The sequence below is a fragment of the Pezoporus occidentalis genome, unplaced genomic scaffold (assembly GCF_034315485.1).
Source record: "Pezoporus occidentalis ecotype Australia unplaced genomic scaffold, CSIRO_AGI_Poc_V1 ctg108, whole genome shotgun sequence".
Lineage (NCBI taxonomy): Eukaryota > Metazoa > Chordata > Aves > Psittaciformes > Psittacidae > Pezoporus > Pezoporus occidentalis.
This window is the reverse complement of record NW_026912865.1, coordinates 2,750,030-2,774,519: the sequence shown is the minus strand read 5'-3', so window position 1 is coordinate 2,774,519 and position 24,490 is coordinate 2,750,030. Positions and strand designations below refer to the sequence as shown.

Genomic DNA, 24,490 nt, shown 5'->3' with positions numbered 1-24,490 from the left:
TTTTCATGAATCAATTACACATACTGAAAATGTTGAAAAGGTTTTCTTAAAAAATGTATTGTAAAGCATGTGCACAAATCATTGCAGATCCTTGCAGCCCAGATAATCTTATTTACATCTGTTTCCAGCCTCCCATTTCTCCTTACTCTTCACTTTCTAGCTCCAAATATATTTTTTTTTATTTTTTTTTTTTTAAATTCTTGTCCACCTTATGCTAGTGGCTGCCCTTTTACACTCTTCTTTGTCTCTTCTCTTTTTTCACAACCTCTCCCATGTTCCTTCAGTCCAATTCATTTCCACTTCATTTGACAACAGTTCTTTACCTGCCCTGTTTCCATTTGACCCTTTTAGATGAAGACATCACTTCCTGCTATAAGCTTACAGTAGCTGAGATGGGGAGACACATACCATGCCATGGTATGTCTTTTAGATACTGTACTAAATATAATATCTATGAGATCCTATGGTATGAAACAGACCAGGCTGCATCAGAAAATGAAAGCAATTATTTAAAGCAAAGCTGTGCTAATTTTGGTGTTAATTGTGTGCATGCACCCAAGAGCAGCTTTGCATTCATCATAAAAAATAAAGCAATCTGGGTAAACAGGAGAAATTCAGTTGGGGAATGTTTGTTTTTTCCTTTACTGCAAAGCCTCATAAATATTTGCATCAGCAAAACAGAGTCTGGCAACAAGCAGTGATCTTAAGTTTACTTTGCCATTAGAGAAACCATTCACTGAGTTACATCCCAAGTGGAAGATGTAAGATGTTACTGACACTTGACTGTCTTCCCAGTACTAAGGCCAGCTGAATCCTAGTAGTCTAGTTTGCAGCCCCTCCAGTCCTGGAAAAGTATGGAGGGCTCTGGCCACAGAATTCATCACACTGTCCTAGTATTTTGTTAGTGTAAGGGAATGTTCAGTTATTATGTTAATAGGTTTTATTCTTCATTAGAAATAGTTTTGGCCAGTGGTCTGGTTCCACTATTGGATGCAGAGCAGCTTAGCTGTATGGGTAGGTTAAGAGGGCAGCTGCCTAGCCTTAAATGATGTCAAGGAGTCAGAATGGCAAATTCTCACACGTGAGATGTTTATTGTCTGCCTCCTAATACAATTGTATTATTTCCTGTCCAGTTAGAAAGTTAAGGGGGAAATGCAGGAAATATTACTCTTGCCTACTGTAGACAGTAAAGAAAGCTATTCTTATGTATTGCAAGAACACAATGGTGAAATTCTTCTTTCTCTGTTTTGGTCATATGAGAACAATACCAGCCGTGCTGTAGGTCCAAGTCATCTGGCATAGCTTAGTGTGACTCATGGTGACTTGAAGAGTAGCAGTCTGTAACTACAGCGAGGGAGAGCAGAGCTCACTGGCTTGCAGAAATAGGAGCAAAGAGGCAAAAGTGGGTACTTTTCCAACATCATAAGCTCACACCTTTGGGGTCCAGGTACAACTTTTCAAGTCATGTTCCTTCAGAGTGTTTAAGGGGGCATTGGCAAGGGGCTGTGCTCAGGCTGTGTGACAAGAGGAGTAAAAGAAAAAATTGTGCATGTCTTTTACAATCATGCAAAAGGAATAAATCTCTGAGTATTTTAACATGGATAATTAGTGTGTGGTGATTAGAAGTAATGTGGTGCCACAGCCTAGAGCTGGTTTGTCTCAAAAGAAGCCTTTGCTTTCCATGGTTGTGCTGAGATGCTCTGCTAGATGCAGAAGGGTCAGCTATGTTAGCAGAACCATGCCATTTTTAGGAGTCTTTCTTCATGAAGGAGACATTAGCAGTAATATTACCATCACTAAAATTCAGGGAATGCTGTCCTAAGCTGATTTGGGTCAGTAAAAGAAGGTTCAGAGCTTGGACTTCTTTCCTGCCTTTCTGTTTATATGGTAGTCTGTAAATAAAGGATCTAACCCAAGATGTCAGATTTCAACTTTAACGCTGTAATATGTAATTTCACTACCAGTGCATGCTAGCATATCTCAGCACAGATTGTCTAGAAACTGAGTTGGTTTTTACAGTAAAAGTGTGAAGCTTTTCAAGAAAATTAAGGAGGAAAGGAACAAATAAAGCATCTATATTTGCATCATAAATATTCTAACTGGCATTCCTTAGGCATAAAATCGTTATTGGAACTTCTAGTCTAATATACATATGATAAATTCTGTGTTTGAGCTCTTCAGTAAATTGATTATTTACAGTGAAGCCAAGTGATAAATGTCTTTGCTTGGGATGATTTAGGCTCCTTGTAGTAGATTAATTCTCCCTAAAAGTTTCTCTGTTTCTGTGTTACATTTAATTCCTTTGTGCAAATTTCTCCATTTTAGACAGTATCAGGTGATATTTACATACAAATGTTTCTCAAGATCTGACATAAAATATCTTAAATTCTCACTTTAGGAGGTCTGGATTTTTCAACCAAATTTAATAGCTATTTATACCTTGAGAAGACATTATCTAATGTACTGTTGGTTCAAGTTCATTCACAGCCTCACATTATATTGAAACATGGACAAAGAGTGTAATTTGTTAGTGTCATGAAGGATGAAGTTGGTTAGAAAGGGAAGTGTACACGATTTATAATAACACAAGTGTTTCCTTGCTAATCCCTTGGCAGGTTCATTATCTGTAGAGCCCCAGGCAATAGTTGGCCTATCGTGAGAGTGAAATTTAACCCACAGCATGAAATTAATCCTCAAAGACTTTTGTCTACTCTTTCTAGAAATAATAAATTCAAGGTGATTTTATACTTCTCCTCTCTAACTTTATGAGGAAGTGTTAAATTCATATCTAAACTCTATGGCATGTATCAGTCTATTGATTTATGTTTAGTGTGCTAGCATGCAAGTAATAAGGAATTTGAAGATATGAATGAATAGTATGTTCATTGTTTCTTCCTGAAAACCCTTTTTCTTTGATAATAAAGAAAATTCTATTCCTTGTAATTACAGGGAAGAAAAGGAATATGTATGTGTATGTATGCATGTATAAAATCATTCTAATTATCACATCTGGATTTCTTAGATCTTCTGAGTTTATATATGAAATAAATTGGTGGGGTTTTTCACATCCCGACTTCTTTCATAAAACTTAAGAGAAATCTATTGAGGGCTTGTTGCTGGTAAGTAAATGGATTTTTGGTAGAGTTTTGGAAAGTACTTCTTGAATCAGCAGTGTAAATACTGGGTAAATCAGGTGGGTTTTGTTGGGGTTTTTCAGAAAGATTTCTTTTCCTTATGTATGCAAAGTATGAAGGAGAGAACAGGTGAAAGTGATTTATTACTGATTGATTCAGACTCTTCTCTGAATTTTTTAGAATATGATTCCTCACTCATTGCACAAACTAGTCTATAGGAGTACATGAGCACTTAGAATCATAGAATCATAGAACGGTTAGGGTTGGAAAAGACCTTTAGATCATCTAGTTCCAACCCCCCTGCCATAGGCAGGGACACCTCACACTAAACCATGTCACCCAAGGCTTCGTCCAACCTGGTCTTGAACACTACCAGGGATGGAACATTCACAACCTCCCTGGGCAACCCATTCCAGTGCCTCACCACCCTAACAGGAAAGAATTTTTTCCTTATATCCAATCTAAAGTTCCCCTGTTTAAGTTTTAACCCGTTACCCCTTGTCCTGTCACTACAGTCCCTCATGAAGAATCCCTCCCCAGCATCCCTATAGGCCCCCTTCAGATACTGGAAGGCTGCTATGAGGTCTCCATGCAGCCTTCTCTTCCCCAGGCTGAACAGTTGGCTTTCTGGGCTGCGAGCGCACACTGAAGCTGGCTCATGTTCATTTTCTCATCAACCAACACCCCCAATTCCTTCTCCACAGGGCTGCTCTGAATCTCTTCTCTGCCCAACCTGTAGCTGTGCCTGGGATTGCTCCGACCCAGGTGTAGCACCTTGCACTTGTCATGGTTAAACTTCATGAGGTTGGCATCAGCCCCCTCACAAGCATGTCAAGGTCCCTCTGGATGGCATTCCTTCCCTCCAGTGTATCAACCGAACCACACAGCTTGGTGTCATCGGCAAACTTGCTGAGGGTGCACTCAATCCCACTGTCCATGTCAGCAGTGAAGATGTTAAACAAGACCTTGAGACACTCATATCTATCTAGGTACTATCATAGAATCATAGAATAATTAGGGTTGGAAAGGACCTTAAGATCATCTAGTTCCAACCCCCTTGCTGTGGGCAGGGACACTCTTACGCTAAATCATGGCACCCAAGGCCTCGTCCAGCCTGGTCTTGAACACTACCAGGGATGGAGCATTCACAGCCTCTCTGGGCAACCCATTCCAGTGCCTCACCACCCTAACAGGAAAGAATTTCCTCCTTATATCCAACCTAAACTTCCCCTGTTTAAGTTTTAACCCATTACCCCTTGTCCTGTCACTACGGTCTCTAATGAAGAGTCCCTCCCTGGCATCCCCATAGGCCCCCTTCAGATACTGGAAGGCTGCTATGAGGTCTCCACGCAGCCTTCTCTTCTCCAGGCTGAACAGCCCCAACTTTCTCAGCCTGTCTTCATACAGGAGGTGCTCCAGTCCCCTGATCATCCTCGTGGCCCTTCTCTGGACTTGTTCCAACAGTTCCGTGTCCTTTTTATGTTGAGGACACCAGAACTGCACACAATACTCCAAGTGAGGTCTCACAAGAGCAGAGTAGAGGGGCAGGATCACCTCCTTCAACCTGCTGGTCACGCTCCTTTTGATGCAGCCCAGGATACGGTTGGCTTTCTGGGCTGCGAGTGCACACTGAAGCCAGCTCATGTTCATTTTCTCATCTACCAACACCCCCAAGTCCTTCTCCGCAGGGCTGCTCTGAATCTCTTCTCTGCCCAACCTGTAGCTGTGCCTGGGATTGCTCTGACCCAGGTGTAGGACCTTGCACTTGTCATGGTTAAACTTCATGAGGTTGGCATCAGCCCACCTCACAAGTGTGTCGAGGTCCCTCTGGATGGCATTCCTTCCCTCCAGGGTATCAACTGAACTACACAGCTTGGTGTCATCAGCAAACTTGCCGAGGGCACACTCAATCCCACTGTCCATGTCAGTGATGAAGATGTTGAACAAGACCGGTCCCAACACCGATCCCTGAGGGACACCACTCGTTACTGGTCTCCAGCCGGACATTGAGCCATTGACCACAACTCTTTGTGTGCGGCCATCCAGCCAGTTCTTTATCCACCGAGTGGTCCATCCATCAAATTGATGTCTCTCCAATTTAGAGACAAGGACGTTGTGCGGGACAGTGTTGAACGCTTTGCACAATTCCGGGTAGATGAGATCAACTGCTCTACCCCTGTCCATCAGTTCTGTAGCCCCATCATAGAAGGCCACCAAATTGGTCAGGCAGGATTTCCCCTTAGTGAAGCCATGCTGGCTGTCACCAAGCACCTTGTTGTTTTTCATGCGCCTTAGCATGCCTTCCAGGAGAATCTGCTCCAAGATTTTGCCAGGCACAGAGGTGAGACTGACTGGTCTGTAATTCCCTGGGTCATCCATTTTCCCGTTCTTGAAAATGGGGGTTATATTTCCCTTTTTCCAGTCACTGGGGACTTCACCTGACTGCCATTTCTCAAATATGATGGCCAGCGGCTTTGCAACTTCATTTGCCAGCTCCTTCAGGACCTGCGGATGGATCTCATCAGGACCCATGGACTTGTGTGTGTTCAGATTTTTAAGATGGTCTTGAACCAGTTCCTCTCCTACAGTGGGCCCAATTCTCACAGTCCCTGCATCTGCCTTCCAAGACTTGGGTGGTGTGGTCAGAGCCTTTGGCAGTGAAGACCGAGGCAAAGAAGTCATTCAGAACCTCAGCCTTCTCCAAATCCTGTGTAGCCAGTTCTCCTGAGAGCTTCCTGAGAGGGCCTACATTCTCCCTAGTCTGTTTTTTATTTGCTATGTACCTGTAGAATCCCTTCCTGTTATCTTTAATACCTCTAGCTAAGTTTAATTCTAACTGGGCCTTAGCTTTCCTAACCTGGTCCCTAGCTTCCCAGACAACATCCCTGTACTCTTCCCATGCCACCTGTCCTTGCTTCCACTTACTATAAGCCTCTTTTTTCAACTGACTTTTCCTCAGGAGCTCCTTATCCATCCAAGGAGGTCTCCTGGCCCTCCTGCTGCACTTCCTTCTGTACTATCTAGATACTTCCCTGTACTATCTAGATGCAGGGTAAAGATTTTTCCCACTTTTAGCCAGTATTTACCCAGTACATATCCACTGGCTTGTTATATTTTTGTGCTCATCTTCCAGATAATTTTTCCACTTCTGAAGGCAGCACGTCATATTTAAAAGATGCTTGCAAGTTCCATATTCTCTCTGTTGAAGAACTTCTTCAAAATATTCCTTGAAATTTTATAGAGTCATAGCCCTTGGGACAGAAACCAAATGATAAGCAATGAAGCAGGTCAAATGCTTCTTAGCAGGAAGTTTGCAATCTACTTAGAGGCCGTTATATGAGCAGGTCTCGAAATACGTTACTCTTCTGATCATCTCTCTTATTCTTCAGACAAAATTTATAACAATGGTGTAGACATTGAACCATTCCCATTCCATATATTCCTTAAAAGAAAATTTGTACCTTAATTCATACTATGCTTCCTCTGTGTATTTTAAGGAAGTTATTTTTGTGCACAAATACACTGTACTGGTGAGAAGGAAAACAGATTGCTGAAGTTTGTTAAGGAGAACAGTGAGCTGAGGGATGTCTTTGATCCTAACACGACTTTAAGACATGTTAAAGATGCCATTTGATGTTAGAGATGAGATGTGGTGCAATTCTAGGAAACCTCTGAAAACTTCAGATCTTTTTGTAATATTTATTGCTCAAAATAGAACGTCCTACAGAAGTACCTCAAATAAAGTTAAGACAGGTTTCTAATGTATTTTTAAGCTGCTTTTATTGTTAATGGAAGCTGATGGATTTAAGCATTCTAATTTGATACAGTATGGTACAGTAAATGAATGCCATACAGTAAGTCAGATATCATCATGTCTACATTATGCATATGTCCCTTCAATGCAGTAGTAGAGAGAAGGGGAATCTGCAGAATTGCTCTGCTTGGTTATAGGTGTTAGAGATGACAGGGAAGGAGCACAGGATACATTGCTCATATTTTGATCAACGACTGACTCAAGGTTTCCCATCTGCCCAATATATAGTGTTTCTTCAGGACCACACTCCTCTTTCCTCACTATACTCATAATTTTGCTCACCCCCTATACATCCATCAGCCATTCCCCTGTGACTGACCTTCCCTATTTGCCCTTTTTCCAGACCACAAGCTTATAGTGAAAACTTCTTGCAAAAAAAAACCAGCAATGTTTGTTGATTGTGAGACTGGGGTTTCTGCTGCCAGTTCCAATGACAAGTTGGCATCTTGTGACCTCTTCTAAATGACCTTTAATAAATTGGCAGATGAGAAGACTCTCAGCTGATAGGCAGGATGGCTGTTGCATTTTCAGGAGTCTTGAGTCAGAAAAGGCTAAAAACTCTCCCATGCATGTAATGAAATGATTTCTGTAGGTTCTAAAGGTTCTGTAGACCTGTAAGTTCAGCTTTATTCTTTGGAGGGGTTCCAGCCACAAGTCAGAAAAGCTGTAGTTTTTTAACAAGGATAATACCAATGTACTCTGCAACATTTGCGACATTTATGTACAGTAAGTCATTCTCATACCTTAGTCTTGGCACCTTTCAGGATACACAGCAGGGATAGTTGTCTCCTAGGGATCCTTGGATTCCTATTTATATGCAGACTATATTGCACAAAGATTAGACCCACAATGGAGGAGCTAAACTTACTGACAGTGTTATGTCACATAGCAGACCAATAGCACACACTATGTGGCTAGCTCTTGGGAAGAATAGCATAATTTATCATATTAATAAGAAGGTAAGCTCTCCACAGAGTTGCTTCTCCCATTAGCTAGCATATGTGCTAAGAGGGAGGGAGGTGGCATGCCTACATGTTGTACACTTAGGATTTTATTTATTGCACTTTATTACTCAGTTTAGCATTAGACAACAAATAGCAGTTATGGATCAACAAAAGCATAATCCTCCTCATATGTAACAATACATATAGTTATTACCTATTAATTCTGTATAAGCATGCAGAAGGACTTTTTCTAACAATCATTTTTCAACAAGCCAGTTTTATTTATAAGGAGGCATTCAATAATTCAGTTAGTTAGCTTTATCTCTGAGTCCATGTGGTCCTAGGAAGGCTTCACTAAGTGGGGGCACAGAATGTGGTAAGGAAACAAACCGGTAGTCCCTGAGAAATACTGCTTGGCAGCATCAGAATTGCCTTTTTTTGTGCTTGTTCTTCAGTCCTTGGGCTCAATAGCCGAGTCAGATCAGCCATCTTAATGTAGTCTGCCTGCCTGCCTGGCAAAGAATGTGAACAAAATGCCTTTAAAAGACTTCTGTGACTGTACAAAATGAAAGGAGTTTCTCTGCCTTTCAACTGGTAGTTAGTGAAACGGTTTGTTTTCTGAGATAAACATCACCATAACAGAACCTGAAGATGCTTACTTGATTTGAAGATTTTCATTACATCAAAAGAAATCATTTACCATTTCTTTTTGGAAAAACAATCTTTGAAAGGCACAAGGCTGCACACAAGCAGAGAAATTTGCTAAGTATATCCTCCAGACTACTGCACTGCCTGCTACCCACAAATGCTTTGCTGAAATCCTCTTTCAAAATTTGCCTTCCTTTGTACCTTTAAAATTATCAGCACTTGGAAAAGTCTTGTTAAATCTGGAAGAAGTCCTGTTTTTCTTTAGACTCAGCAATGTTTCAGATACTGATTAAAAAGGGAACTCTCCCTTTATTCCTGAAGTCGGTAAGAAATATTATGGAAAATTGTGTTAACTCTTGCAAATCCCTCTACAACTATAAAAGTACAAATGAGATCGTCCCTGCTGTTTCAGTCAGGCCTATGAACCTCAGAGCAATAGGATATTTATAAGAAAATTCCAGACATAGCAGTGGTGCCGTGATCCATATGACCCAAAGTTTCCAGTCTTTGTCTATCCTCCTGTCTTTAAGGAAAAACAGAGGGGCATAAAATGAAAACTTGGAAGATCACAAATCATTGTTATGACTCATTATAATGAATGATTTGTGCATTACTTTATGGAGCAGTTAGGTTGAGTTTGGGGGAAAAAAGAAACCTTCCTTTTTAATTTTCAACACTTTATGCCAGTTTTCAGGCAACTGTCTTTCCTAAAATAACAGCACTCTTTTTTCCACACTATCCTTGGTAACTACTGAGTTTTTTCAGCTGAGAGAGTGTGTTGTGATATAAAGGTGCAGCCTTGCATGGCTGTTGTCAAGAGCCTGTTATTGTTCCCATTACAACATTAAGTCTTATTTTCTGGTGTTTAAAGCTGGGCCACACTTGAACTTTGGAAATTTTCAAAATGTATTTACAAATAAGAAAAATAATCTCATTGGGTGTGTCTTAGTTCTGCGAAGGAAGTAGTGCTCTGACAGCTTTGTAGCAACTGTGATTCACAGTTTTGGATACTAAAAATAAGTCTTCTAACCACAGCCTACAGCCTGGTTTCTAGATTCTTCTGAGTTTTGTTTAGCGATAGTCAGGGGTTTTTTTTGTCAATTATTAATGGTTTGAGAGTCATTAGAAAAATAATAAATCTACTGAAGTCTCAAAATAGCAGCTATTTTTGCACTACATTGAATTTGTAAAATTCTTCTTCTTTATTTGTGTAATATCTTCATATGGTGAATTAATAGGGTATACTCCCAGGTCTCAGAGTTTTCTCTTAACTTCCTAGGATAAATTCTAATGTTACACAAAAACCTACTGGAGGTGTGGTTATGTATCTGTGGACTTTGAAAGACACTGGCAAGCTACCCTTTCAACACACAACAGATTTTCCTTAAAGTTACGGTATTACATTTTTTATTTGCTTTTTACAGAGGAAAGTACACTATTTCAGGTAAATTCTGTTAAAGAAAGCAAGTTTTTTCCAGTATTTTACTAGTTTTACTTTAAGTCACCAGAGCAGAGAAAGTCATAGCACTTCCAAGGAAATTTCATCCTTAGCTTGCCTTTTTATGCCCTACTGTATGTTAAGAACTGCTGAGGTCACTCTGCACTGGCTGATAATGAATTCCATATAATCTGGTAATATTGGGGCACAAGTGGGTGGGTGTAAGAGTTGAGTTTCAGTCTTCAACTCAGAATTTCCTTATTTTACTAGTTTCGTTTCAAAAGGTAACACTGCTTTGAGGGTGTACATTTTCTGTGATTTAGCCATACAATTTTATAGGAAAAAGTCATTTTTTTCATGGAAACAGCGTATGCGTACCAGATAATGTCCATATGATGTATATTAGCTATTAGTCATTTACAAGGCTTGTCTATTAATAAGAAAGGGCAAGTGAGTTAAGGTTTTCAAATGCAGGGTATTTAGTTGTACTTTTCAGTTGGGTAAGACTGTCTGTATCCCTTCCAGTATTTTAAAAATCTCAGCCACAATATGTTAATGAAATTGTTTCCCTTTTAAGTCTTTTCCAGCACAAGCATAGGAGGTTGGGTGAACGCTCAAAACTAACACTTCTTTCAGCAACTCACAATTTGATTTTGGCTATTTTCCACTAAAAATTAATTTGGATTTCTGTATTTGACCATTTCTTTCCTTTGGGAGAAAAGATATTTTTGGTTATCTTTCCTACTTCGACCATAGGGAGCATGTGTAATGTATATTTTGTTGTGCTTTGCAAATTTTTGGTGCTAAATCATTTTAATAAAAAAAAAAAAATCAGAATACACTAAGCTATGATGGGATTGATCTCATCAAAGAACTTAGAATGCTAATGAATACTGAAAAGCATTGAAAAACCTTCCAAAAATTCCTCCCCCAAAATCTTCTTGCCAGAAAGCCGCAATGATTTTCCTGCCTTCTCTTTTCACTGAAAAGTGCTGTGTGATTACCACAGGGGACACTGAAATCAAAGCTTTGTTGAGAAAACTATGTAGAAGTACTTGGCGCTTTCTGTAGGAATTGTTGAAGAAAAAAGTGTCACTTCTCCTGTGGGTTATAGAGCTTAATTACATTTTCCCAAACTGGAAGAGTTTTAGAGCAACGATTGCAGTAATGTCCAGTAATAATTACTCATTTTAAACCTTCCTGTGGCTTATCAGATACATGTTTTATTTTGCAAAGCTGCATTGAGTTTTGCCTTTGCATCTTTTTGAAGTAATAGAGAATACCCTTACTTTTTAAAGGCAACAAAATTATTCCTCTAATCTGCTATCATTTAACTTATAGATGAAATTTTCATACTTACATTTAAATTTTTCAAAGGCTCTAATTTGCAGAGACTCAGTACTGGATTCATAGATTATAGTAAGGTCACAAGACACAAGAATGGCTCTACAGGGTTAGGCTAAAGGTCCATCTAATCCAGAAGAGATAGGTCATGAAAGGATATACATTTTTGTAATAGAAGTTAAACTGAGATAAGGAACTGGACGGTTTTTAGCAGGCACATGTTACACACTGAAACCCGCCAAACCACATTCTCATTTTTCCCTGAATCAAGACCGGATACTGGGGCCATCATATAATATAATCCAATATCTGATTTCTTGTGAAATCTCTGCTAGTCATTAGTTTATATTCCTCATCACTTTGTCTGTTGTTTCTCTATAAGCTGTTTTGAAGGAAAACATACAGGATTTTATCCAAAACTAATGAAAACCAGACTTCTTCTGTTGATGTATTAAGCCACGAGTGACTACCCATATTTAAAATCATAAAAATAACTCCATGATCTGTGACAATACAAAATTATTCCTTATGGTGCCATTTTCAATGATTTGTCCAGTTTACATAAGGGGCAAAAAAATCCATAGATTTTGGAGGATTGTTTTTACTTAGAAAATAGAAATTGCAAGAGGTTTCAGAAATAAACTGTGCCTGTAAAAAACAAAATGCTGGTTTTACCATTACTGGTTTCTGCTGATTCCTTCACCAAGGAATAACTCAGCTTTTTACACAACAAGCTGTAGACAAAAAAAAACACAGTTTAAATCTACCTATTACTTTTGCAGTCAGTAATTCCCAATATATCTTACCTTCGTAAGATTGTTAAGATGACATCGCATATATTGCATGATCTTTCACACAAAATATTGTGTGATTATCAAATACAGATGTCCTTTTGTGATCATTGCTGTGATCTTGTGCTCAAAATTTGCATCCAGTCAACAAAAGAAAAGTTTCAAGGACAGAATTGTATCCACGATACCAGCAGAGAGGGCAGCAGAGATGTTCCTGCTCTGGCAAGACTTGTAGACGGAATGACATTAAAATAATCTCTATTCTAGATAATTATAAAATTGTAAACTAAATTCTAGATAATTATAATAATGTGCAGTGCCTACAGGTCCATAACTGAGAGGGAAGGCTGGTATTTGCAAGGAGCTCATAGAAGCCCACGGCTGCCAGTTACGTCTGGGACCCAGAAACACAAGAGCATTAACAGGACTTGAAGGCTGGGGACTGGAGATCGGAACACTTCCATGTGCAATAGGTAGGGAGGACACCAGCTCAGAACCTCATTCTGTATCTTCACCTTGCTATGAACATGTTCTCAGTATTTTCATCCTTGGGATAAAAGAGAACTTGCACAACATCATAAAGATGTTTTTCTGAACGGTTTTTAGTGTGGAATGAAAAAATGGTCATTTTCACTAATTTTTTTGTTGTTGTTTTGTGCGCCCCCTCCACACACACACACATTGGTGGAATTAGATTATTAAAAATATTTATGGTTTTAACTTAGTTTCTGTTTATTTCTTTCTCAGGAAGGCATTAAATTTTTTGTATGTAACTGCTATTGACTAGTTATTTTTGTTATTCATTAGCCAAATTGCCAGAGTAGATGTGCATGAAAGTTGCATGGGTTAATTTGACCTGCTGCTGGTCTAGTTTATTTTTGCTGAATATTGTCTTCTAAAAATACGTGTAAAGGAAAATTTCTTTCTGACATTATAGCTGCTCTATGTTTGTTCCATTCATATAATGGGAAAAATGATGCAGGAGGAAAAAGTAGATCTTCATTATTACTTGAGAAAATGCACTTTTCATTTCTGAACCACATCATTACACTCTTGGAATATAAAGCACTGCTTTCTTTTTGCCACTGATATTTTTTGATGAAATGATGTGCTGTTTAGCTCAAATATAAAAGTAAGATATAGAGGAAAGTAATCTATAAAAGGAACAGGAAGTACAGGGAAGGTGAAGTTCTTTTTGTGATTAGTGCACGTTTGTTTGGTCTAAGAATAAAACTCACGTTCAGGGAATTGACCAAGAGTACCAGTGAAACACCTAAGCCACATTGTCATGTTTAGGACTTTACTGTATCTCTATTCAATGATGCAGTTCATTTAGGGTAAGTATTGTCAAAAAATCCTAAACTCAGCATCAGCCATGCATGGGAAGTTATCATCATCAAGGCTTTAAGAGTTTAGATCAATTGTTTCAGGAGGCTTTAGATAAATTGCTTTTAGCTAACCTAAAAGGATGTGGCAAATGATGATGATCTTATTGGATTCAAATTTTAATCAGAATAACCAATCTCTTCCCTCTAAATTCTGCAGTTTTAGATTGCTAAATCTGTTGTTGATATACCTCTAACTTTACTGTGAATGTACTCCTTACTCAGATGTAGGTGTTTAATTCTTTCTCGTGAAGTGTTAATGTTTCCTCCTTTTGCCCCACTTAGATATCAAGTCAGTTTTTGAGATTTTTCTTTTTTTTTTTTTTTTGTTTGTCAGAGGCAAGCTACAAATTCCTGGATAACCACTCAGTTAGGGAGGGGACAGAACAGATCAGGATTCAGAGGGTCAAATGTGGAATGGACAAGCTTATGATTTGCAGTATTTTATAAATACTTCAGCGAATGTGCGAATTCATCAGTTTGTGTTTGGTAATTTTTATTTGAACATCATACCTGGTAGCTGATGTTCAAACTTGCATAAAAGACATCTCTGCAGATAATTTTGAGGTTTCATCTTTACAATTATTTCCATTATTACTATCCCTTTCTTTCTTCTTCAAAAAACATGTTCTTCCAAAACTAGGAGGAGCAAATAAATAAACTAACAAGAATCACAAATTCCAACAAAGTGGAATTCATGTAGATGAATTTTGGAAGAATTTTTAGTAATACTTCTCTACCCATGATTCTGGTTTATTAATTGTGAAGTAAATAGGAACTGTATAAAAGATTCTGTGATTAGATGGAGACAAATTTATGTCTACTATGGAGAATGTTTGGGAAAAGTTCTGTTCTTTTGCCTGTTCCTTATGTTCTACTTTATTGTATTCTTATGTGGTTTTTGCAGTTAAATAACCATCATAGCAATACTATAACACTTAAAATATGATCCCTGCACAATCAAAATTTATGTCTTTGGCTTAAAATAATTTAGTTTTTTGGTTTGAAATCTAATATTCAGTTCATCAACAGTTCATACGATTTACTGTTAAAATAAGTAACAGAATTATACTCTCAATTAAGTTATTACCCTGTTAAGTAACATAAGCAACTCAAAGAACTTAAGCAAAAAGTGAAAATACAAGTGAAATAAATTACATTTTCAAGGTCCTCTTTGCTCTGAAAAGTTTTGCGTGGAATCTAAATATCAGTGGATAGTAGTAACACCTGCATAAATGTTTGAGTCAGCAAATCCAAAACTTTATAAATTATAATTTTTATTATAAGTATGTGAATTGTTATAGTATGTGTATTTATATAAAGTTTCAGACTATACCTTTTTTATCGACCTATGTTGTATCTACAGCTAGGAGTGTCTGGAATCATGGGAATTAGTGAAAGTGTAAAAAAGGCTATAAATGTTAGTTTCAGTTTTCCAAAGCCTGTACATATATATAAAAGCTGTTTTAAAATTAACACTGCACAGATAATTTATTTTGTAGTTATACCACATAACTCTCTTCCTTATAGCATCTACACAACTCAGTACCTGAGATCATTTACTTTGGTATTACAGAAGTCCCAGTCATGGAGGGAAATATTAGGAGCTTTATTCAAAGTAGAACATATGATAAAATCCTAGTAGAACATGAAGAAAAGGAAAATACAGCTAAGATTGCCACTCGTTGGCAAGCACTGCAACATGGTATAAAGCCTGGTTCTCTGAGTCAGTGTTTTTCTTTCCCTCTGAACTTTGTGGTTGAGGAACTAGTCAGCAGCACTGATAAAAGCAGCAAGAAATTCTGGAATTTGCTCATGAGGGCATATAGTCTTTGCAAACCCAGTGGCAAGAATTTGTGAGCCTAGCCTGCACCACATCACATTGCAGTTGTCCTACATAGATGAATAATTAACGGCTCACTATCTACTTGAATCTACAAATGAAAATACTGGTTTCTTCCTTTTAGATTTTAAGATTACTAAAACAATTTCAGCATGTGCTGGAAATCTTTCTTCTGTCCACATCAGTAAATACAAGGGGGAGGATTGCTAGGTTCGTTGTGGTGAACCGATTTTAAACACTACATACCTGAATGCTGTAGTGGCATCCACAGGACAACTTTGATGAAATGTTCAGCAAGCATGAGCAAAAAATGTAGCAACTGATAGAGGGAGAATTTGGTATTTTTCCCCCAGAAAGCACATGCATGTGCTTGTTCTCCTGTAGATATTGACTGTATTAGAAAAGACTACTTAGAGGACTCTTGCAATAGGAAGAGTTGGAGGAAAGCATCTTGTGGACTGAGGACTTTGTAAAACTCTGAATAAAGTACTGGCTATTACAAAACCAGTAAGAACTCTGAAGTTAGGCATTGGAAACAGATACATATACTTATGTAGAGTCATTGCTTCACAATATGATGTATCTCTTCTTAAATGGTAAGTGGTTTGGAGAACTGATGAGAGGACTCAAGCATCTTCTATATTGTTGGATGTCATCTGTATTGTGGGATGACAGGCAGAGCCCATTGAAAGTTATTGATCAAGGACTGTTACAACCAAAACCAAAAATGCGCTCTCTCATGCTGTCAAAATAAGAATAATTTAGGTTTATTTATTTCACAAGTAGTACTTGTAGTGCTGATTTGTGTGGATAAGTTAAAATATTTTCCTGGGTTTAGATCATGCAGGGTTTTCAATGAAGATACTGACTTTTGGACAGACCCCAAAACCTCAAATTGTTTCCATGATTTCCACTTTTTGGGATTCCAGCCATGTGTCTTCTGGGGAGGACACTGATGTTCTCTTCTTAAACAGCATCAGTTCAGTACTGTCAAAGGTACTGTTCAGTCAAAGGTGGCATCAAAGACCAAGCCCTGTGGGCTGCTGCTATGAGCCAGAAAGGGAGACTGTGAGGTCCTCAAAGGCATGGGAGATGGAGCTGGGGATGGTGAGGAAGAACTGAGAGGGCAGGCAGTAGGTGCTGGGGTAGTCCTAAGTAGGAAGGGGTAACCTGGGGGCCTAAGTGAACAGCTCTGTGAGCATTCCCAGGGAGACAGTGCTCAGTACCACAACGTTTTTGCCAGAAAGCCAAAAAGCAGGAAAACGAGAGAGGAGGAAAGTTAGCCTGGTGATAATTTTAGAGTGATAAACCTCTTGGTAAACACATAACATGTTGGAGTGTCTTCTGTCACTGACTTTCTGGCACCTGTGATATGCTAGTAGTGAATAGCAGGTCATTCATCCAGTCCTGGAAAAGCCTCTCTACCCATATGTCTGTTCAGAGTGTTTCTGAACATTACCTGCACATTCTTCACGCAGACTTCAAAATAGTGAAGTAGATCAGAAGTTAATGCTTCAATTTTACTTTTAGGAGAATTAATCTTTTTTGTTCTAAGAAAGCTAATAACATACAAAGCAGGCATCCAGCTTTCAAAAATGCATGAAATTCAGTGATTTTATAATGCTTTTAGAATGGAACGGATTTGAGGCAGAAAAAGCCATTATGTATCCCCCAGTTGTGTTCATTCCTCTAAACAATCATTAAAAACAGGCCAGGTTGTTTTTGGAGTGAATGTTTTCACTCTTCTGTATTATTAAGATTACTAATACAGGTTGCTGCTGCCTCCAGAAAAACAAATAAATATTTTTTCAGCTCTTCTCTGAGCTTCTTATAACAAGTGCTGGTGATCAATTAGCTAGTTCATTAAAAAGTTGCACATGATTTTATTGAGGCAAGCAATTCTGAATCAAAGAACCCAATTCGCAGATCTAGGTTGAAACACATAATTGGTATGTATTTTAGGATTGCTGTTAAAGCTATAAAAAAGATTTACTAGGGAAGGAATGGATCCAAAAACCCTAAAGGAAGGAATATGTTATTTGTGTGATCCAGTGTTACAAATGGACTCATTTAATACTAAGGTCTTATCTACTAAAACAAAAAACTGAAATGAATGTAAAACTTCTTTAACTTCTTTAGCAAGAAGTTGTCCTTCATCTGATACACATAAATTCATACTGCATTTCTTCTGCTATGATTTTTACTATTGCTATCAAAGATACATTTTTATTAAATCATACGCATTTCATTGAAAAGTCAACACCATGTTAACTGCAAAACAAAACTGTATAAGTGTGTTCACCATGTTGTTGACATCCACAGTGATTCTGAGATTAAAGTCCCAGTTCTACAAACAGTTCTGCAAGCACAACTTAGTGGGGAACCTTATACACATGCTAGTAGGACATGCTTGAGAATTTGCAGGGTGAAAGAGAGGGAAGGTGCATCATTCAGAGGATGTTTTAGAAATAGTGGTGCTTTAGTCTGAGTTTACAAGTGGGCCAAATCTTGAAACTGGGGGGGGAAATTTTGGGTTAAGAAAGCTTTATTTTTTTAAATACTTGGAAGAAGTTATTTACTGGTGACTGTTTCCAGCACTTGTTTAAGCAAAAGAAAGACATTTTGGGTTTGGAACTGAGACGTATAAATAATCAAGTCTTAAATATATTAAAATGTACACAGAATCTACTTTCTGTTATAATTTTGGTTGCTTGATTGCCACAATCTAAAAGCTTCTGTAGCTGATATTGCTGTTGGATTTTATGTGATGGCACTGGGGCAAGTTTTTCAACTATTAGCCTTCCCAAGGGTTCTTTTCAGACAAAATGTTATGCATCAGCTCTTATTTGAGTGTAAGCCTATTGAGCCGCATTCTTCTCTCTGCCAACTTGGCAGCAAGTTCTTGTGCTAATAAAAGAGGTTACCCCAGATAGCGATCCCAGATGTGCCTGAACTACTTTTATTAGGACTATGGAGAGGCTCAGTGTTTCCTTCTAACTGTTTTCAAAAATGGTGTGGGCTTGCCTTCATAATTGCCCGAAGAATTGTATTACATCACTGGAAGTTTTTTTCTCAAAGCGAGTAAAATGTATGGGTTAGCACAGAACCCTGCTTAGGAAATACTCAAAACAATTGTTCAAAACAGTGAATGCCTTTTGTCACAGTACAAACCTTGATTTGACCTTCCTGAATTCTGTTGAGAAGAGAACATTGCTGTTTAACATCGAGTTAAAAATACCTTAATTTATTACATATTAATGAGACTTAGTATCATGATTAGAATAAGTACTAATAGATGTTTCTCAGAACAGCAATATATCTGTGATATCTGACATACTTGACTATAATGACAGTTATTCCTTGAAACTGTTGAACACTGTGTTTTGCAGAATTAGTATTGTACTTGGTGATAAGGCCAACTTAGTGGTTGCCTGATACTGGGCTATTGTAGACTGGAATTGCTAACACTGATATTCTTCTTCTCTTTTTAAGTGCTATATAGCAATTAGTTCAAGAAGAAGTTTTATTGCTAAAACGTATTCAAAATTTCTCCATACTATTTAGTTTCATGTGTTGGCAGCAATTTTGAAACTGCAAGAAATAGGGTAATCTAACTGAAATACCTAATAAAATAAATGTAGTCTGTTAAACTACTGTTGCTATCCATAAATCATAAATAATAAGATATTTACAGTCTTAAATCATAATTTTGATTTTCCTTTCAAGGCCACAAGCTTCCTGTTGAAATATTTATTGTTGTCAAAATGTGAATAGAGAAAACAATGTTTTAATTAAAATAACTCATTGCTTGCTTGTATCGTTCATCTTATTATTAAATTATGAAAAATGAATGGTGCTTTAATTTCTGGTCATGTCTCTGGCTGATTTTTATTGTAATTGTGTCAGATATTAAAAAAAAATAAACTGCACAGTGGATTCATTTCATAGTGAAACACACTATAGTATCCATTTCAGATTTTCAAAAACAGGGTTTGACTCAAAGGCTTCTATTAGTTTCAATGGGCTTTGGATCAGGCACAGGGTTAACAGCTTATTTTTCAAACAACTAGAAAGAGGTGTAAATGTCAAAGGTGATAGCTATACTGTGAGTTCCATAAACTACAAAAAAAAAAAGTTACTACCAAAGCTCTTTTTTCCATAGTTTAGCAGCTTTATGAAAACAGTGTTAATAAGTATATCAGGAACAGTATATAATAATGAATCAGATATGTAAAAACAAACCCTTTAAAATTCCTTTTATATAATAATTGGAAAGTTAAAAGTGACTTAAAATCACCGACTTCTCATGCTGTGATGCAAACTGTATTTTTTTTAGGTTCCAAATTCAAAGAGGGAAAACTGATCCAACCGGTTACAAGAGCCTGGGGGACTGTTTTAGGACTATTTTCCAACGAGAAGGGTAAGAGTATATGGTTTTAAAATTGTCAATTTTATGTTACCTTTTTTAATCACCCGTTTTCCAGACATTAGATCCTCTTTATTTTCCACCCCATTTTTGCAATTGCCAGAATTTGGCAAACATGTTGTCTTACATAATGAGCACTATTTGAAAAGTCTTAGCATTACTTATACTCACAATACCAAATTTTACTATTAGGATACATTTAAAAAGCAGGAGGCACAGCTCTATAGAGCTGGAGCAAACACTGCTTCAGTTCTGGCAGCAGGATGGCTGTGTCAGTGTAGTGCAGTATCTAGGCTTTTGTATCTTGTCCTGGTTTTCTGAACTGGCTTAGCCTGAGCTATTACCAGTTCAGTGAAGTACTGGTTTCCAAGCTGTAATGAATTCCACAGCTTTTCAGTTTGAGAGAATATGGGAAAGGATTTATGGTCTTCAGTCACCTGAATCATACTGGCTTCAGAAGGTACCACTATTCTAAGCCTGAGCTCCTGTAAGAGACTTAGGTTCTGATCCACAAAGGCATTTAAATGCATGCTTAATTTTATGACCAGTCAGTCCAGTTAAAGCCATTGAATGTAATGGGACTGATCATATGCTTAAAGTTAAGCCTGTTATCCACAGGAGCTCTTTGGGAGCTAGGCTTTAATCAATGTAACTCTAATTAGTAGATCTCAGTTTTGAGCAGCTGGCAGGCTTTCCACGAGGACTTTGTAAATATATTAGCAACACATTTTTTATCTATATATTCATCAAAATGAAACTGTTCTTATATATAGTTGCATAGATACCATGTTTGGAGGCAGCATAGGTGCAGTGAGGCACAGACTTCTTGTGTCCACAAGCTGTACCGAAAAAATGGAGGTTAGACAAGTGGTAAAAATTAAGAGCTAGATCTATTTTGTTTCGTGCAGTGAGTTTAGCTAAGCTACTCTGCATAAGTATGTAGATATAGAACTGGGTGGTTTGAAATGCTGAAGTAGCTTCTGGTGTTTTCAAAGCTGAGTATATGTCAATTTTCATTGCTTTTCAAAAGAAAACTGTATTTTTACAGAAGGAAAGTATCAACATTTACAATCATGGCAATTTATTTTTAAATACAGAATTAGTTTCAATATTTATGTCAGTGAGCATGAAAATGCCATGTATCTTATCCAAGCTCACTGGTATAAACATGATTTTTTTTTTTTATATTTATATCAAGGCATGACTCTGTAAACCAGAAAATATGATTGCATGAAATTATTATAGATTTAAGTCATAATTTAGCAGTGGGTTAAACTAAATTTCTTTCAGGCTAGAGCTAATACAGAGTTTTACTTGCCTGTAGCAAACAGAGTTTGAACTAAACAAAAAGCAAATTCTATGAATACTTAGTTTTCCCCAGAAAGTTAAACAGAGGCAGATGGTCACCTTTAAACAGTCATCGGTGGTAAGCACTAGGGAGAAACGAGACAAAGAATCTCAGATACAGTATAATCTTAAATTTCATTTAAAAATTAAAAAAATAAAATACCTAATCCTGAAAAACCTCTTTGACTCCATGAGTCTTGCATTCCCATCTGCACAAGTTGTCTGGTTTCTGAAGCATGGTGATTATGACACTTGTGAGGGCAGTGAGAGAGATGACTGTGAAGTATTTTAGTTAATGGAAACCTTGAATCCTGATAACCCCATCCTTGAGTGACCACAAAAATATGCAGAAGAGAGCACAAAGAAAGGGCTTCACATTTAGATAACAAGGAAACAACAATTTATGAGGTGTTCAGATTCAGATGTATAAATCTGGGAGAAAAGTAAGAAATTCATTCGTGCCCCATATTTATTTCATGTTGGCAATACAAAATAGCCCCATTACTGTGTGGCATTTTCAGACTGAATTAGACTGATCTAATTCGGTATACACTGACTATAAAAGACTCTCAGCACCTCTCTCTAGCACTCAGAATTCCTTACTTTCATATGTGATTTTATGTTATGTTGACTACAAAAGAAACTAAATAAAGGAACACAGTGGGAAAAGAAATGTTACTGATGGTCTGCTCCTGAAAATGTTTATGTTTGGGAATAGTGCTTATGCTCATTTGTACTTGCATTTTCAATAGCAGCAACTATGGTGAGCTAAAATGTCAGAGCCCAGCTCAGACAAGACACTTCCTAATGCCTTAACTTTTTGACCTTGTTATGTTGAGGTTAAGTATGCAGAATCAGCCTGGGAAGGTCTTATCTTTATAAATACATATGTAAATGTTCCATTTGCTGCAATGCTTTTTACTGAAAATTAACCAGTTTTACATTATGACAGTGTAACAGTAGCAATCAGATGACTTCATGGAAAGCTTCCTCATCACAAAAAATGGCCAGGATTTCTTTAACCGTCCCTCTGATTTTCTGTTCATGATAATAAAATGGACAGAGGAAATATTTCCACTGTAACCACTATCAGAACACTGTCCTTTTCAAGGAATCTGAAGACTCCTTTATCTTTACAAATCTTTAAAAAATTCATTAGAAATTTCTTAACCAAAAAAAAAAGAAAAAAACTACCAAAAAAAAAAAACACAGGGGAAAAAAAAAAGCACCCTTCCCCCAAACTTTGAGTGGCTCCTCAGATGGAAATAAACTTTCTCCACAGGGAATTAAATTCTTCAAAGAAAGATCCATTCCTTGAACTCTTTTCTTGTCTTACAAGAAAATGGGAGCCACAAAACATAAAATTTAATTGAGACCCACTAAAGGAAGGTTCAGTTGAGCAGAGCATTAAAGGTCACAGAGCTTTCTGTTAAAGCGAGGCAGGAGTATCAACTTGAAGGCTTTTGTGAACTTGTGTTGGGAGCATCCAGTTGCTGCCAATTGCACAGGGGCTGCAGCAGTGTGAATCTTTCAGTGGTGAGCAAGCTCTGCTCAGCTGGATTTTCTAGGAGCCATGCATCAGAGGTTCTCTGGTTTCATTTATGAGATGATGCATGAACTGACAGATCTTTGACAACAGAGGTGAACCCACCAGGAGCATATCTGTTTATTGAGGAGCGACAGCTTTATAGCCAACATAAAAATAATCTGATGTTTACTGGGGAAAATGTTTGGATACAGGATTAACTGAAACCATTAATAGAGAAAACTTTTCATTCTTTTTAGATCCTAAAAACAAGAAGTTAGGTTATGTTAAATGACTGATTTTTGTATCGTCATCATCTTTACTGCATTTGTATTCGCTCACTTTTTCTCTAATAATGACTTAGGTTTGAATATGAAATGTAAGAATAAACAAACCATCTAGCTGAATGTGTATGTTGCATTTATATTAAGGACACATGGTGTTGTGTCTCATATTAAGAATGGAAAATTATGCCCATCTGCCCTGTCTTAATTTGGAGTTACAGCATTAAAGTGATGGATGCTGTTATTTCGAGTCTATAAACAACTTTGTTCTTATAAACTTGGATTTTCATGGGGTCATAATTTTAACAGTAAATGTTCTGGGTTACAGTTGGCTTTTTTTGGTACACATTCACTTAAGAAACCTGTTACTTTCTCTGTTCATTAGTTAACTTGCCTGAAACAGAAAGGGCAGTAATATCCTGGTTTCCAGTTTTGTAACTCAGCCCTTGAATAAGTTACAGTTTAAAGTGCTGTTAGCCTTCCTTAGAACTAGATGGTCCTGGAAAAGTGCAAAACACAGTTGTCATTGATCACTTGAGACTTCGTTACTTCTACTGAGTTATTTGACTATGTTGAACTTGGTTTGTGAAGGAGCAATTACCTCTGTGTTTACACAGCACTGCAGCTTAATAATTATTCCTGTCTTGTTCTCAGCACCACCTTACCACTCTCTTGTATCTATAATTCTCTGTATGACCACACACCTTTTTTTTTAATAAGCAGTGCCCTGACTCATACATTAGAGGGATTAGATTATAAAGCTACACAAAATTTGTCAGCTATGGGTGGAGTAGGTGGGAGAACAGCCAAGACTAAGCAGGAGCTGGATGAGCACAGAGTTGTCAGCAAACATGCAGAAGCTGGAGCATTCCTGGTTTACGTGAGATCAATGTTCATCAATTAAGGAATTTGCTAGCTCTCTTCTTTGTCCTGCCTACATCCATCAACTCTTTGTTGTGGTAACAAGTTCTTGAGAGACTACAGCAGTGCTCTTGAGGCCTTGCTGTAGGTGATACACTGCTGCTTCTAGTTGCCAACAGGTCAGGGAAGGAGACTTACAGGATTGTCAGCCCTGCAGGGAAGCACCGGCCTCTCACACTCACCAGTAACCATCACTGCCTGTTCCAGGGGCCCAGCTGAATGTATGCTCTTCCAGCTGGGCTGAGGAGACCTGTCAAAAGGCTGCCAAGTAAGTGTTATACAAGATAGAAATACTTGGCTACCTTGCGCCTGAATCTGTCAATGAAATTGCCGACCAGGGAAGTGTGACATGGTCAGTCATGCCAAAAATCCCTTTTCCCTGTGAGCAGTTATGAAGCAGCGATCCATTTCCATTTTCTGGAGGCATAAATTCCTGTGGTATCAAAAGACCAGACTTTGGGCTCTGCTTTAAGTGCTCTGAACAAGCAGAAGTAGTAGATTAAGATTTTATTTCCCCCCACAGCTATCTGCCCCACTTTTTGATTTGTTATTTAGCACTTCATACCAGGAGGAGCAGAAGTGGACTTGGATCCATGCTCACTTGCTACCTTCAAGAATCTTGTTTCTTAGTAGAGATCAACCTGCA

General features: G+C 37.8%; 1 protein-coding gene across 3 annotated transcripts in view; it reads left to right on the top strand.

Annotated features, from left to right (window-relative positions):
* SLC25A21 (solute carrier family 25 member 21) overlaps positions 1-24,490 on the top strand; it is a 257,949-nt gene that overhangs the window by 173,696 nt on the left and 59,763 nt on the right. For 2 of the 3 annotated variants that reach the window (XM_062623581.1, XM_062623590.1), the window contains exon 3: positions 19,678-19,761. In XM_062623581.1, the coding sequence (XP_062479565.1) occupies positions 19,678-19,761 (84 nt within the window). Of the gene's footprint in view, positions 1-19,677; positions 19,762-24,490 lie in introns of those variants that run through there. The other variant, XM_062623599.1, reaches the window with a different exon arrangement.